The sequence below is a fragment of the Chenopodium album genome, chromosome 26 (genome assembly GCF_948465745.1).
Source record: "Chenopodium album chromosome 26, dcCheAlbu1.1, whole genome shotgun sequence".
NCBI classification, from domain to species: domain Eukaryota; kingdom Viridiplantae; phylum Streptophyta; class Magnoliopsida; order Caryophyllales; family Amaranthaceae; genus Chenopodium; species Chenopodium album.
In genome coordinates this window covers 10,512,687-10,527,586 of record NC_137859.1, presented here as the reverse complement: position 1 = coordinate 10,527,586, position 14,900 = coordinate 10,512,687, and the positions used below count along the sequence as shown (strand labels likewise).

General features: G+C 33.3%; 1 protein-coding gene across 2 annotated transcripts; it reads left to right on the top strand.

The window, feature by feature from the left end:
- Positions 1–8,411: 8,411 nt before the first annotated feature.
- LOC145617401 (uncharacterized) lies at positions 8,412–14,504 on the top strand. Of its 2 annotated transcripts, none has more exons than XM_081672102.1 (6): positions 8,412–8,797; positions 10,194–10,343; positions 10,967–11,043; positions 11,165–13,036; positions 13,270–13,417; positions 13,510–14,503. In XM_081672102.1, exons 2-6 carry the CDS (start codon positions 10,202–10,204, stop codon positions 14,229–14,231), a joined length of 2,961 nt encoding a protein of 986 aa, XP_081528228.1. In that variant the 5' UTR covers positions 8,412–8,797; positions 10,194–10,201; the 3' UTR covers positions 14,232–14,503. The 2 variants fall into 2 exon arrangements, with proteins under 2 accessions (XP_081528228.1, XP_081528227.1); XM_081672101.1 differs by lacking the exon at positions 8,412–8,797 and adding an exon at positions 9,083–9,934 and having other exon boundaries at positions 13,510–14,504.
- The last annotated feature ends 396 nt before the right edge of the window (positions 14,505–14,900 follow it).

The following is a 14,900-nucleotide window of genomic DNA, read 5'->3' as shown; positions in this document are numbered from 1 at the left end:
CAAGCTTTATTGCACACTGTCTTCTTAAGATGCAAGAAAATTCCAGCACTACAGTACTACTTACTGCAAGAGATTTTCACTTTTACAGATTTTCTGAGTCACAAAGTGTAATTATTGTTGAATTATGGGCAACAAAAGAAGCTTTAATTTACCTTTCTTTTTCACTATAAAATGTCTCCTTAGTCCTTATTTCTTCATAGGGTGTTGAAGTATCCTACATTGAAAAAAGTTGAGTGTCTTAAATACTTTAATTATAAGGCTAAGGGATTACTCCCGTCATTGTAAAATGGTTTTGAAGTTGAACATTCTTAGACTTATATAGTGGACACTTATAACGGGTGCGGCCAGACCCGTTTAACATAGTTGATGATGTATTAATGGTGGTCATGCTAAACAGTGGCAGATAGTCACGCAGAAAAAATGTCTTAATGCTGAATCTACTTCTCCCTTATACTTCCTATTTGTGAAGTAAATGGTGAAACATGTGGGGCAATGGAGTAAACAAATGTTGTGACTTTTCTTTTTAGTTTTCTTTTCTTTAATTCCTAGTTGCTTCTAAGTAATACCAAATTCATTACATGTAATTCACTAATGTATGATTAGATAATTTTCTGATGTGAGAATTTGGTTCCCTGAAAAATAAAAGGTTATAGTATGATTTTGAAGTAATTATAGTTAAAATAAATTATGTTTTGAACTAGATTCAAACCCATAACATCCAACGCGTACAGACTATATATTTACCATCTCAATAAAATTTTATTTTAAATTTCACATAATTAATATTGTATATTCCTTTTATTATCAAGTATATTAAAGGTTATATAATTTTATAATATTTCACAAGATTAGAAAATAAATACTAAAAAAACCCAGTAACATTCGAGGCAACCGCAAATTTTAAGATGCACCACTTTTGAACATTTTGTAAAAAAATCTGATTATTCACAAAATTTAAACATGTAGTAAAAACATCTGAACATCGCAAATTTTGAACATTTAGTTAAAATCTGAACAATCGCAATGCATCACGTCTACTTTTGAACATTTATTAGTAAAAAAATTCTGAACAATCGCGAATTTTGAACAATTAGTAAAAGAAAATATGAGCATTGAATTTTGAACATTTAGTAAAAAATATGAACAATCTCAAATTCGCAATGCACTACACAAATACTTTTGAACATTTAGAAATATGAACATAAAAATTGCATGTTTATATATGTTCAGTTTTTGTGACGTGTTCATATATTTTTACTAAATGTTTATTTTTTTGTAAAATGTTCAATTTTTTTTTTTACTAAATGTTCAAAAATACAGACGTGGTGCACATAATACTAATTGCGAGGCAACACCTAGACCACACACTCGCTGTACAAGTAGGTCAAACACAATTATCAAATGAAAGAAGTATAAACTAGAAACCTGGGGCATCGCCCGAGCCACACACTATTTAGTATTTTAATATACACATTTTTTATGGTAAAGGAGGTGGACCCTGATCGAAATTCAACCCTCACGGTTTTTTGGTCCGATATTTCCAGGTCAGACACTTTGAGAAATGTACACATAATTGAAAAAATCTAACTCAAACTGAATTTGTTTTGTATTTTCATACGAGTAGTATGCTGGTAAAATAAATTATACATATACGTTGTACAATTAAAAAAAAAAAAAGAAAAGAAAAAGAAAAAATAATAATTAATTAAATATTGTGGGGCCTCGTGGGAACGTTAAAAGAAAGATCCGTTGGAAGTCCCATCAATAGATCTTCTAGTTGGAGGGCCTTTTGATACTTGACCAGCCATATTTCCTAATCTAGTCATTTAATCCAAGATCACACCCTTCCTATTCTACTGATTTCTTGTTTTGTTGCCCTTGATCCTTGATTAATGTAAGACCTTGAAACAAAATACAAGCTCATTAGTTCATAGTGTTGGGTGTGGTTAATTTTTTTTTGGTTTATCTCTTATATCTTGGTGGAGTGTATGTGCACGCCTGTTCTAGAATCTTTCGGATAATTCAAGCAAGGTTAGTGTGTGCTTGACATTGATTTTTCAAGAATTATTTACATGCTTGTATCATCCATTCATCCCTGAACATTCTAAACAATATTTGAAATCGAAAGGAAGTAGAAACAATGGCTGATGAAATTTCTAGAACATAACAGCTACAAGATTAATCAAGGTAATTCTGAAATATTCTAGCCAAATCAACCCATCCTCAACTATAAATATTGGTGTTGGTCACATTATTTTTGAGCAATCCACCACGATCCACTATAATACTTTGAGGGGGTTTTCACACACAATCTCTATAATATTATTCCTATTTCGGGTGTTCGTTGTTTGTAGGTTATTTTTCTAATTTTTCCCACGTAATGTATAAGTGTGTATGTAGAATGATATTCTGGTCTAAGTAATTTTCAAGTTATTGCATGTAGAATGATATTTTATTTGTATGTTAACGAATGATATTTTTTTTACGAGAACTAATGATATTTCTTAATTTAGTAAAAATGTTTTTTTTTCAACAGAAAGAAAGATACATTAATTAGTTAAATATCTTACAAATAGTAGCTTCATTTTTGGGAGCAAAATAAGGAAGCTATATAGCAAAAATGTTAAATAGAAGGATAAGATAAAAAATTATTTTTGGAGTGGTGAAATAGTAAGTCAAAGTTCTAATTATTATGTCAAATTTTTAATTATCTTGCTAAGAAAATTGTACAGTGTGGCTAAAGAAAAATAGTGTCAAACAATAATTTATTTACATACAAATAAAAATATGAATGGAAAATTTATATTTTATTGGGTAAAAATAGTGTTGAAGAAATATAAGTTAAAAAAGAGAGCACAACAGAAAAAGGTGAGGCAAGACAAAGTGTACGCAAAGTGTAGAGAAATTACAAATTATTTTCCGTATAATGTAGGAACTTTATATTTTTTTTTTAATAGAAATTTATATCATCTTTGAGGCAAGACAAAGTGTAGAGAAATTACAAGGGAGATAAATTATATTGTACAAAATTTATATTAGATTTATTAAAAAAAAAATACAAACGGTTGGGTGAGACTTCACTTTGTAAGACGCATCTTATTTCTTAACCCCAGCCCACATCCACAGTTCCCGAATGCCCCAATTTCACTGCAAAATCTCCGATCCACTCATTTCTTCTTCAAAATCAATTTAAACTCACTTCAATCGTCTTCATCTTCTTTTAGAAGAAATACTTATTTATTTATTTATTTTTGTAAAATATAATAAAAAATTATTGGGTAAAAAGTTAATCCCATATCAGAAACCAATTGAGTTTAATCTATTCCAATTCTATTTTAATTTATTTATGATCGTATTTTCTTGATCGAATAAATTCTCCCAAAATTCACATTTTCTCAATATTTTTTTAAAACAACATATAAGCCACTAAATAAACATAATAAAATTAATAAAACATATAACCGAACAAAATAAAGATATCAGCCATAAAGAAACATTTATATCAGACAATTGATGTCTGATAGCAGCCAACAAAAGAAACTATCAGACATTAAAAAAAAAAAAAAATCAGCCAACAAAAGAAATATAACAGCTAACAAAATAAATATAAAACCAACACAAGAAACACATCAGCCCACAAAAAGATGAAATCAGTAAACAAAAGCAACATATAAGCCAACAACATGAACCTATTAAGCAACAAGAGAAACAAAAGGTTCATATGAGCAAACAAAATAATGAGTAACATGACAAATAAATTATGTATCTATTGATCATATAATATCATATTTCGGTTCTATGATATCATTTATAGGCTAGATAATATCATCTATTATGTATATGGTATCATATATTGCCTATATGATATCATCTATAAGTTGAGTGGTTGTTTTTAAGGCTTATCTCACGAAGATATTGGTGAGACAAGCCTCACGCAATAGCTTCTCAAAAACATTTATCATAAAATATGTATTCAAATAGTTATTATTGTATTAATAAGCTTGCTTAACTTGTCAATTACATTATTATCCAAAAAGGACATCTTAAAAGCAAAAAATATTGTTGATTACTACTTATAAATGTGATTAAAATCTACAATTACTACCTCCAGCAATTTTCCAATATACTCCGTATTAACATAACTATGACATCCCTTTCAAAAAAATAAAAAATAAAAAGTAACTATGACATCAGTAATTACCTTAAGTGCAGTTCATATATGTCATTTGAATCTCATTTTTGTGACTTATTAATCACCGCATATTATCAACCAAAAATGTAATTTATGACATATATCATTAATCAACTTTAAAATGTAATTTATGCCATTTAATATAATTTTAATCACTTGTCAATGATTTCCCTTTTCTAGCTTAAATGTAAATTTAAAGTGATGATAGATAACGTCATAATTGGGCCGATTTGCCGAAACATTACTAGAGGCAATAATCATACAAATAAATCATTTCCAAACATATATATTGGCACATTATTGGTCCTATTTATGTTCTTGTCCTCGATATCTTACGAGGTAATCATATACCCTCCTTCATTAATAGGTCTTTTATATAATTTTGATTTCAAAAAGGAAAACCGCTGAAAAACCGTTCGATTTTTGCCCTATAAGTTTGTGTAATGTATAATCTATAAGTTAGTATCGAAAGTGTTATCAAATAGATTAAAATTGTTCCTTAATGATATTATCTCTACAAATCAAATTAAAGCGCCTTTACTCGGGGAGATTAATTATTGACAATTTTTTAGTAGCTTTTGAAATATTTTGTCATACCCTTCATAATTGCTTTAAAAGGATTTGATATACTACTCATATCAACAAAATGTATCTTCTTTTAGGGAGCTCATTTGCTAAGATACTTTTGGGCTTGGCTGGGAGTAATCTTGAAATGGGTGACCTCCTGGAAAGTTTTCCCGTGGTGAGCATCGGCATGAGTGAGGAAAAATGCGCTAGAATGAATTGTGTTGGTCTGTGCAGTCAGTTGTTGGCCCTTGATGCTCATTTCGCGACAATAGGCCCCTCCCTAATTTGTTTGGGTCAGGGTGTTACAAATGGTATTAGAGCAACCTTGCGACCGCATGCTGATCAAGGATAATTAATCCTATGTTACTCGCCTAGCAAGGGAGAATTTTGGGGCTATTTGGCCATATCCAGACTGCATGTAACACTTTGGCTACCCAGTTGCCATTAGGCGTAATACTGGAGTCCCTAGCTTTCCAGGCGCAACGAGGGTGTTACGATTCTCAAGTGGGGGTGTATGTAATACCCCTCATAATTGCTTTAAAAGGAAGATGCATCTTGTTGATATGAAGTCTAGAAAAGGTAATTTTTCTCTTGAGTTGGTTATGCCTAAAGTTTATGATAGGGTAGAATGGGATTTTCAAGAAAATTTTTGGAAACGTTGAATTTTGAAGAGGGGTGGTGGATAATAAGCCATGGAATGAATTGGTGTAGGCGAGGTTCTTAATGTAGGTGAATGGGACGGGCAACCGGGTGAGGAGTTAGGTTGGGTCGGGGCATCCGACAAGGGGATCCTATCTCCCCATATCTCTTTATTTTTGAGGCCTTCTCAAGTTTGTTAAGGAAGTCTTTGAAAATTGGGGTATTACATGGGCTTTGTGTTGCTGGTTCGGCTCCCTTTGTCTGTCACTTGTTATTTGCGGGTGATTGTGTCATTTTCGGTAAATCTATAATGGAAAAAGCAAATGTGATCAAAGAAGCTAAGTCCTTCAATTCTATGAGCGATCTTTAGGTCAATTGGGAAATCTTGGCAAAACAACAGTTTCGTTCAGTAGAGGGTTGATGAGGGGAGAAGACATATTATTGCTTTGTCATTGGGAATGAAAATTGTGGACATCCATGAAAATTATTTGGGTTTACCATCAGTGGTGGGAAGATAAGAAAAGTGCATCACCAAAGGAATAAATGAGAAATTATGGAAGAATTTGCGGGGATGGAGGGGGATGAGTCTTTCAAAAGCGAGTAGGGAAATCTTTGATAAAATAGTGACCCAATCTATTCCTACCTACATGGTGAATATTTTTATACACTTTGTCCTCTTTTTGTGATGAGATTTACTCTCTTATTTCGTAATTGTGATGCGGTGAAAAGAAAGGAGAAATAAAGATTCATTGGCTAGCATAAAAAAAGTTGTGTAAACTAAAGTTGGAAGGAGGATTGGGTTTTCCTAGACTAAAATTGTTCAATTGAGCAAATTAACAAGCTTGGCGAACAAGTTTGGCGGTCAGCCATATACCTGGAATCTCTATCGCATCGTGTTCTAAAGGCAAGCTATTTTCCTCGTGTTTCTTTTTTAGAGGCAAGTCACTTGGAGGGGAATTTTTTGAAGCAAAATGGGTTCTAGATAGAGGTGTGACATGATGGGTTGGTAGAGTGAATCATATTCGTATTTGGGCTGATTGATGAATTCCTAACACTCAATCCGAAATTGTTAATTATTAATTGGTAATAATTAATTGATAATTATTAATTATTGTTTATATACATATCATTAATACTAAATAAGTAGATATTAGCAATCATGTAATAAAAAATAAAAAGTAGATAACAACAGATTGAGCAGAGTAGGGCTCTGTAGAGCGGAGCAAAATAGAGCGGAGTAGACCAGGTTAAAAGAAAAAGGCATAAGGGCATGTTCACTTCAGCTTAATTTCAGTTCAATTTAGTTCAGCTCCAATCAGTTCAGTTCAGTTCAGTTCATTTAAGCTCCAATCAGTTCAGTCCAGCTCCTAATTTCCTTCTCTCATAAAATATTCTTTTCAGCTTAGTTTAGTTCAGTTCCAATCAGTTTTCAGTTTAGTTCAGCTCAGTTTTGTAAATGTAAACAGGCCCTAAGTTGATTCCGCCGGGGCTTTGTTTCAAAATTACGACACCCTTTTTGGGTAATGATTGAAAAATTATCCTAATGTGTTTTCCTAAAATAAAAATATTAATATAAAGTTTCATAATATCAATTTTTTTATATATATTCTTAATAATATTTATATTTGAATTTTAGGCCAAATTAGTGAATTGACATGTGTACAAAGTTTGACAGCGTCAAATTTATTACGGTTTTAATAAGTTTGACCAATTTTTAATTCATTATATGACATGTATCATATGATTTTGAAAAACAAAAATCCAAAAAAGGAAAAACACTATGATACCAAACAGACCCTTAGCTTTTATAGGGGCAGTTTTGAATAATTCAATAGTTGGTGAAGTTAGACACCAACTTTTCACTTTCCCTCCCTCCTAGTTTACATAGTAGAGATTTGTGTTATACTCGCTCTGTTTATATATATATATATATATATATATATGCGCATCAGTTTGACCAGCACATTTGTCGAGACACTACTTTGGCCATTAATATCTTTAATTGTGTATTAGTAAAAATTGTAACAAAAATATGTTATGAAACTAGACATTATGACAAATCTAATGATATATTATATAATAATATTTATTTATTTTTTAAAGGTGAAAAAATTAAGTCAACCATAGTATTTGAATAGTGCAATTGTCAAAGTGACGCATATAAAAAAATGGAGGGTGTAGGAAGTAATAAAAAAGTACTCCGTATTAAATAAGTTAATTTTTTTTATTTTTTTATTTTTTTTGTTACAAAACTCAAAAATTAGTTTCCTTAAAAACTTATAATAGTACTCTAATAATATCCTATTATATAGTTTAAATTTAGTTATATACATTACTTTCCTTCTTATCATCTTGACATAAATCTTAAAGAGGCTAAACATTCCATTTTACTATTTTAGCATGTTCGAAGATTTTTCTATTTAATTTTATTATCCATTATGAGGACTTATTGTGAGTAAACATTTGGCGTTCAAAAAGATCACATTGAAATACTCCATAATTTCTCACCTTGTGTTTTAAAACAGTAGTAGCCCTCGTTTGGGTTTCTTTCAAAAAAAAAATGAAACTAAATATATAAAACTCCATAACTTTTTAATAATTATTTTGATCATGATCAAAACTCAAAAGTTTTTATTGAAACACATTTCCATTTTTACACTCCATAAAACAAAATAAAAAGTCTACAAAACTTGTATCACTCCTTTTCTTCTTCCCCTTATTCCGTAATCAAAACTTTACAATAAATCCCAACTAAACTCATTAACTAACCCCACATCCCTCAAATCCTCACACGTTATACGTAGTATATTTCACTCACAAAAAAACAATCAAATTAATTAAAAATTAAATAAACCTAAATGTTACACGGTTTGTGCTAATGTGTTCCCAAAGTGAGTAAGACAAAACCCAACATTGTTATTATTATTTTAATAAGAATTACTTGTAATAAAAAAAAAATAGTACTCCATAGAATAGAATAGAATAAAATAAAATATTTTCTTAAAAAAAAAAAAAATCATCCCACTTTTCTCACAAACACACAAAAAAATTAGGAGAGAGAAAGCGATAAGACTTGCAAGAAAAAGAGTAGTGTGAAAGAAAAACTTAACTTAAACCCAAACTATTCCAAATCAAAACAAATACCCCATTTTTATTTTCTAGTTTTTCACTCTCTTCATTCTTTTTTCTACCACCACCATTTCCACCGCCGTGTATTCCGCCGTACTTTCGCCGCTACCTACCCACCGGAAAACAATGTCCATTTATTCTTCACTATTTTTCCTTCTCAAAACTGCATTTTTCTGGGTTTTCTGAGAATTTTTCTGGGTTCGATTTAATTTACTCTAATTTTACTGGATTTGTCTTTACTCATCCGATCTCACTTCTAGCTTTTCTGAGGTACTTGCAGAATCTATCTCCTTTTTAATTTGCATTTTTTTTTTTTCTAGTTGTTTAGTGTACTGTCTTTATTTTACTCTCTTTTTTGGCTGCTTTTTGGAAAAATTCAGCTTTTCTTGTAATTTGCCTTTTCCCCTTTTATTTTTTTTAATTATTAATTAATAATAATAGTTTTTTTGTTGTTTTTTGGGCTGGGTTATTATTGTATACTTTACTGATTATGCAATTGTGGGTGAAATCAAGCTAATTTTCTCAATTTTTAGTGGCTAGATTGGAATGTGGGTTGAGTAATTTGGGGATTTCTGGGAATTGTTTTAATTTTTTTTTTTTGAGATTTCTGAAATTTGATGTGAAATTATATCTGGGTAAGTTCTTAAATTTACTGGGTATGTGCTTAAATTCACTCCATATATCACTGAAAAGGTCTCAATCAACCAATTTTTCACTGGATCAATTCTTTTTTTTTTTTTTTTTAGTTTTTATAGTTTTTTAAATTTTCAATATGAATAGTATAGTTGTTTTACTTTTAGTGTATGATTTGTCAATGATTACAATATTGGGGTTGTAAAAGTTCCCAGAATCAAGCTAATTATTATTTTTTCATGGTGGTTGGATTAGAATGTGGGTTGAATAATCATGCTGAAGATGGGTTTTATTTATTTAATTCTAATATAAATTTTGTAGGATTGTGATTGATTGATTTCCTTGAGATTTACGCTGGCGGATAGTTGGTGTTCTATTTCGCTTTGATGTGAAATATCATTTGGGTATACAGTAGAAATCAGTGGATTAGTCCCTATAATTCTGATTAATCTGCAAATTCCTTTTTTTTTTATTCTTCTATGCTTTTGTTCCTGTTTGTTCCTCTGCTTTTTCTGTGAGTTTTTTCAGCTGACATTGAGAGGTCTTTGTTGAGGAGGAGGTTTATATGGGGTTTTGTTTTCCTGGATGCAAGTTGTGGGCATTGTATTTGATCTTTCTCGAAACTTACCCGTCTGTGTTTCGAACTAAACTCGAGATGTTTTAGCTCTTATTCTTTGCTGTCTGAGCTGCTGTTTGTTCTTTCATTCTATGCGGGAATGTCGAGTACATGCATTTATGGTGGAGAAGGTTGCCACTTTGTTAGTACTTTCAATGGTTAGACAGTTTTTATATGATACTTGATCTCAGTTCTTGTGTTTGCTGTTAGTGCTTTGTTTTGGTGTGCAAAATTATGTATGAATTGATGCATTGTTTCTGCAAAGGACTGAAAAATCATAAATTTGATTATTGTGCTTTAAATGCTCTGATTTTGTCCCATTTTTAGCTCTGTAAACAGTGTAAAGTGATTTCATATTGTGCTTCGGCTACTACTGTGTGATAAAGAGGGATTAAGGTTTGAAACATATTGTTGCAGGTGCTCAAATGAATGGGATTCAATTGAATGGTAAACCTCGTGGTTCTGAGAAAGCTGTGCCAGGATGTTTGGGAAGAATGATCAACCTCTTCGACTTAACTTCCGGCATGTCTGGAAACCGGCTTCTCACTGACAAGCCGTATAATGACGGTGATTGCTTTTACTCGTACTGTCTAATATTGTATTTTGGGCAACCAACTTATACTTTAACTTAAGCTTGTAGAAGTTAGCTTGGATGATTCGAAATCCAAGTTTCTTGGCTTGATTACATGCAGGGGTGCACCATATTCTATGGGAATCTCCTTTGCTACAGATAATTGAAAACTACCATTGAATACTACGTTTTTGTAGCATGCTAGCATCAATTGAGTTATCATGAGTCCATATCCATTATTTGTAATATGTGTTAGTCTTTGTTTATGCAATTATGATGCTGTTAAAAAAAAATATATGTATATATCCTTTTTAGTATTTCTTTTGTTTCTTGAATGTTAGCAAGTTTCTTTCTTTCTTTCTTTCTTTTTTTTTTTTTAAAAAAAAAAAAATTTAAAAAAAACCATATTATCTCATTTGAACATGAAATGTCTTTTGTTTATCCTTACCTGATTATTTACATCTTCTTCTACATGATATATATATATTGTCCTTCATTGCTGCTTTTGTGGAGTTTGTGCTGTCAAACTAACATTTTCTTCATAAAATGGTTGCAAATCTATATATTGTGTAAAGACTATGGAGCTAGCTCTATTGACAATAAGTTGATTAACTTGCAGGTTCTTCTTTATCAAGATGTCGATCTGATGTCTCTAGGATGTCGAGCATTAATGCAGATGAGATGGAAGATAAAGTGGTAAATAGAAGATTTTTGTGATGTTTAATAGATTCCTTTTGCTGTCCGAATTTTTGCAGAATTATCATGGGTAGTCAAGTTTGTATTCTAATCTTATTTTTGTGGTTTCTTTGACTTACAGATGGTCTCCGACTTAAGGAGGTCTTCATCGAATAGAAAAACTAATGGAACTCCCGTAAAAATGTTAATAGCTCAAGAAATGTCAAAGGACTTGGAATTAAAACAGAAGCCACCTAATGTGGTAGCAAAGTTGATGGGACTTGATGTAATTCCTCAGCAACAGCCTGATTTTGCTCCCCAGAGGATTCAATCAAGAGGTTATTATCGAACAAGTCATTCAGAGATACCAGTAGGATATTGGCAGGAAGAACCAGACTTTTTCAACAAGCAAATTGATAGTGAGGCTTATCCCTATCGAGATCAGGATGAATATAAAGATATATTTGAGATCTGGCAGCAATCTCAAAGAACAAACTGTAGAAGAGATAAATCGCCTCAAAAGGGTAGATTTGCTGAAAATGTGAATGAAAAAAAGTTGGCACTCATTCGTCAAAAATTTATGGAAGCAAAACGTCTTTCCACGGATGAGAAGCTACGACAAACCAAGGAGTTCCAAGAAGCTTTAGATGTGTTGAGTTCCAACGGTGACTTATTTCTCAAAGTTCTTCAAGAGCCAAATTCTTTGTTTTCTCAGCAGTTCATTATAGGTGAATCCATCTCTCCATCTCCAGAAACCAAACGTATTACTGTCCTCCGACCTTCTAAAATGGTGGGCGATGACAAATTTGATGCACCAGCTAAGAGGAATGAAAAGCAAGTAAAGAAGCAAGTTTCGTCAAATCAGGTCAATGCATGGGATAACCAGCATAGGGGATTTCCGCCTACTATATCGTCTTGGAAAGTTAGTGATAGTCCTCCTATTCAGCCCACCCGGATAGTGGTGCTGAAACCTAGTCCTGCTAAGGCCAATGAACCTAAGGCAGTAATCTCTTCAACCCCATCCTCTCCGCGGGTTCTACCGAGTGAAAATTTCTTTGAAGAACCAGAGGATGAGGAGGCCCGAGAAGCAAGGGAAGTGGCAAAGGAAATCACGCAACAGATGCGTGAGAATCTGGCAGGTCATCGAAGAGATGAAACATTACTTTCTTCTGTATTTTCTAATGGCTATACAGGGGATGAAAGTTCTTTTGAAAAATCTGAAAATGAATTTGCAGCTGAAAATATTAGTGATTCTGAAGTTATGTCTCCAACGTCGAGGCATTCTTGGGATTATGTCAATAGATTTGGTAGCCCATTTTCTTCGTCATCTTTCAGCCGTGCATCTTATTCCCCAGAGTCGTCAGTTTGTAGAGAAGCCAAAAAGAGACTTTCTGAGAGATGGGCCATGATGGCATCACATGGAAACAACAACAATAATAATCAGGACCAACGGCACATTCGAAGAAGTTCCAGTACACTTGGTGAAATGCTTGCACTTTCTGATATCAAGAACTCTGAAATATGTGAGGTTGAGGACAACAATAAAGATCAAGATCCCAGGGGATCAACTTCATGCTTGAAATGCAATATGGATGCAAGAGAATGTGGTGCTGATTCTCCCAAGAATCTTTTGAGATCAAAATCAGTCCCTGTTTCATCTACAGCTTATGGAGAAAGGCTGAATGTTGAAGTCGCCGATCCAGCACATTGCAAGGGGGATTTTTCGAAGGAATTAATGAAGGCAAAGGCATCAAAGACCTCATTCACTGGGAAGGTCACAAGCTTGTTTTTCTCAAGGAATAAAAAATCTAGGAAAGAGAAGTCCAGCAAATCACTTTCTAATGATGAATCTCAATTGGCAGCAGCTGAAACTCCCGGATTCCTGGCACCTCCTGGAAGAACAAGCAATAATCATTCTGAGGGGGTTCTCTCTCCAACTTCGCGGTTGCATAGTGGGGCTGTTATGACGAATCTTAGTGATACAAGACTTGGGAAAGGCATTTCTTCTCAGCAGGTAAATATGATTCAAATGACTTGTAGTCTTGTACTCCGTATAATGTTTTGCAACTAAATTTTGTTTGTATGCCTTGCTGCTTTTGCATTACCAATGCTTTCTATGGAAGATTTATAAATTTATTTTTGTCTTGTTTATATCATTTAATAACTTCTATTTGTTATCTGGGTATTCCGTCGAAGTTTTTTCAATCACAAATTGCATGTTTTTAAGTATGTTCTGTGGTTTTGTAGGGATTTGCTGTATCCCAGCCAGGGGCACCTATAACTCAAGGGGAGAATCAGGAACAACCTAGCCCTATCTCAGTCCTCGAAGCTCCGTTTGAAGAGGATGACAGTGCCTTACTTGGCTGTTCTCGTAGCATTGACTCTCATTTGCATGGTATTCAGCTTTTCTGTTTTTTGGACATGATTTTTTTATGTTTACTGTCCATTATCACTGACCAAAAATTTTCTCATTCTTTCATAAAACAGGAGAGCAGATTTCTCTGAGTCTTGGCAAGTCTAATTTGATTGATAAATCACCTCCAATCGGATCAATTGCAAGGACCTTATCATGGGAAGAATCCTTCGCAGAAACGTCCACCAACTATCCTCTAAGTTCTCCGTTTGTATCCCCAGGAGCAGAGGATGATGAGGTCGAATATCTTTACTTAGTTCAATCCCTACTAACGATGGCAGGTCTCGATGATGAGGGACAAGTGGGTTCAAACTTGGCCAGATGGCATTCCCCTGACAGCCCATTAGATCCCCTCTTGAGAGATAAATACATCGACCTGACTGCCAAGGAGCCATTACACGAAGCGAAAAGGAGGCAGCTAAGATCATGCAGAAAGCTCGTTTTTGACTGTGTTAATGCAGCATTAGTAGACATAACAGGTTTTGGAACCACTGCTAGCCATTGGGGTGGATCATGTGTTAGGCCTAGCAACGGGTGCTTGGAAAGTGACACAGGGACAGCATTGGCAGACAAGGTGTGGTCATGGATGAAGGAATTGCTGCCGGGCGAGGTCAAGTTCCTTTCAGTTGATTGTGGAGACAACCACAGCTTGGTAGAGAGGTTGGTGAGGAAAGAAGTTACAGGGAAAGGGTGGAATGATCAAATAAGATTACAAGTTGACAGTATCGGCAAAGAAATCGAAGGGAAGCTTCTTGAAGAACTTGTAGAGGAGTCTGTGGTTGAATGGACCAGTTGAAGACAAAGAAGGGTGCTTTTTTCGTCCCTCGTTTTTTCCCCGTAATCTTTGTTTATTACACCCTAATTAAATTATTATTCCAAGTTAATTATTTTGTGTATCAATGGTAACTAACTCAACATTGCTAATCTTTTTGTTTTTCCTGATCTGTTTAGATGGAGCCTGTTGCAAAAATGTGTATTTATTCTGGGTTAATACATATATCTTCTGTACTTGAGATGGAAAGATAAAATAGAGAGAGGTATTAAGATCTGTTTCTTGTCATCTGTCCCCATCATTTTATATCTCCTAGCATATGTTATATTTGGTGGCATTAAATGATCTTTGTTAAAAAAAAATTCTTTTTCATTTTAAACAATATCATCTCTTTTCCTCAAAAAAAAAAAAAAAAAAAAAATCATCTCTCATTTTTATGTTTTTCATATCAACCTCTGAGTTCTTCCGGTTCACGTTGGCCTGTTGGGTTACTTCAGGTTCGATAACTTCAGGCCGGGTTAGTAGGCTGGTGCCATGGGTGCTCTTGGTCTCGCGTCAGCTGAGTCGTACAAATGTGCAATAACAATCAAAAGACAACAAACTTGGTTGGTGGGTTTAGAAGCAGAGTTGGTACATCAGTATTCGGATTTACTTCTTGTATGAATCTGTGCGGGTTAAAGAATTGAGCAACTA

Excerpts from the sequence above, each read along its gene's own strand:
- LOC145617401 (XM_081672101.1), top strand. The coding sequence starts at position 9,877 with ATGTCGAGTACATGCATTTATGGTGGAGAAGGTTGCCACTTTGTTAGT. Across the intron at positions 10,344-10,966 it reads TGACAAGCCGTATAATGACG|GTTCTTCTTTATCAAGATGT; the intron begins GTGATTGCTTTT and ends ATTAACTTGCAG. Across the intron at positions 13,418-13,509 it reads CATTGACTCTCATTTGCATG|GAGAGCAGATTTCTCTGAGT; the intron begins GTATTCAGCTTT and ends TTCATAAAACAG.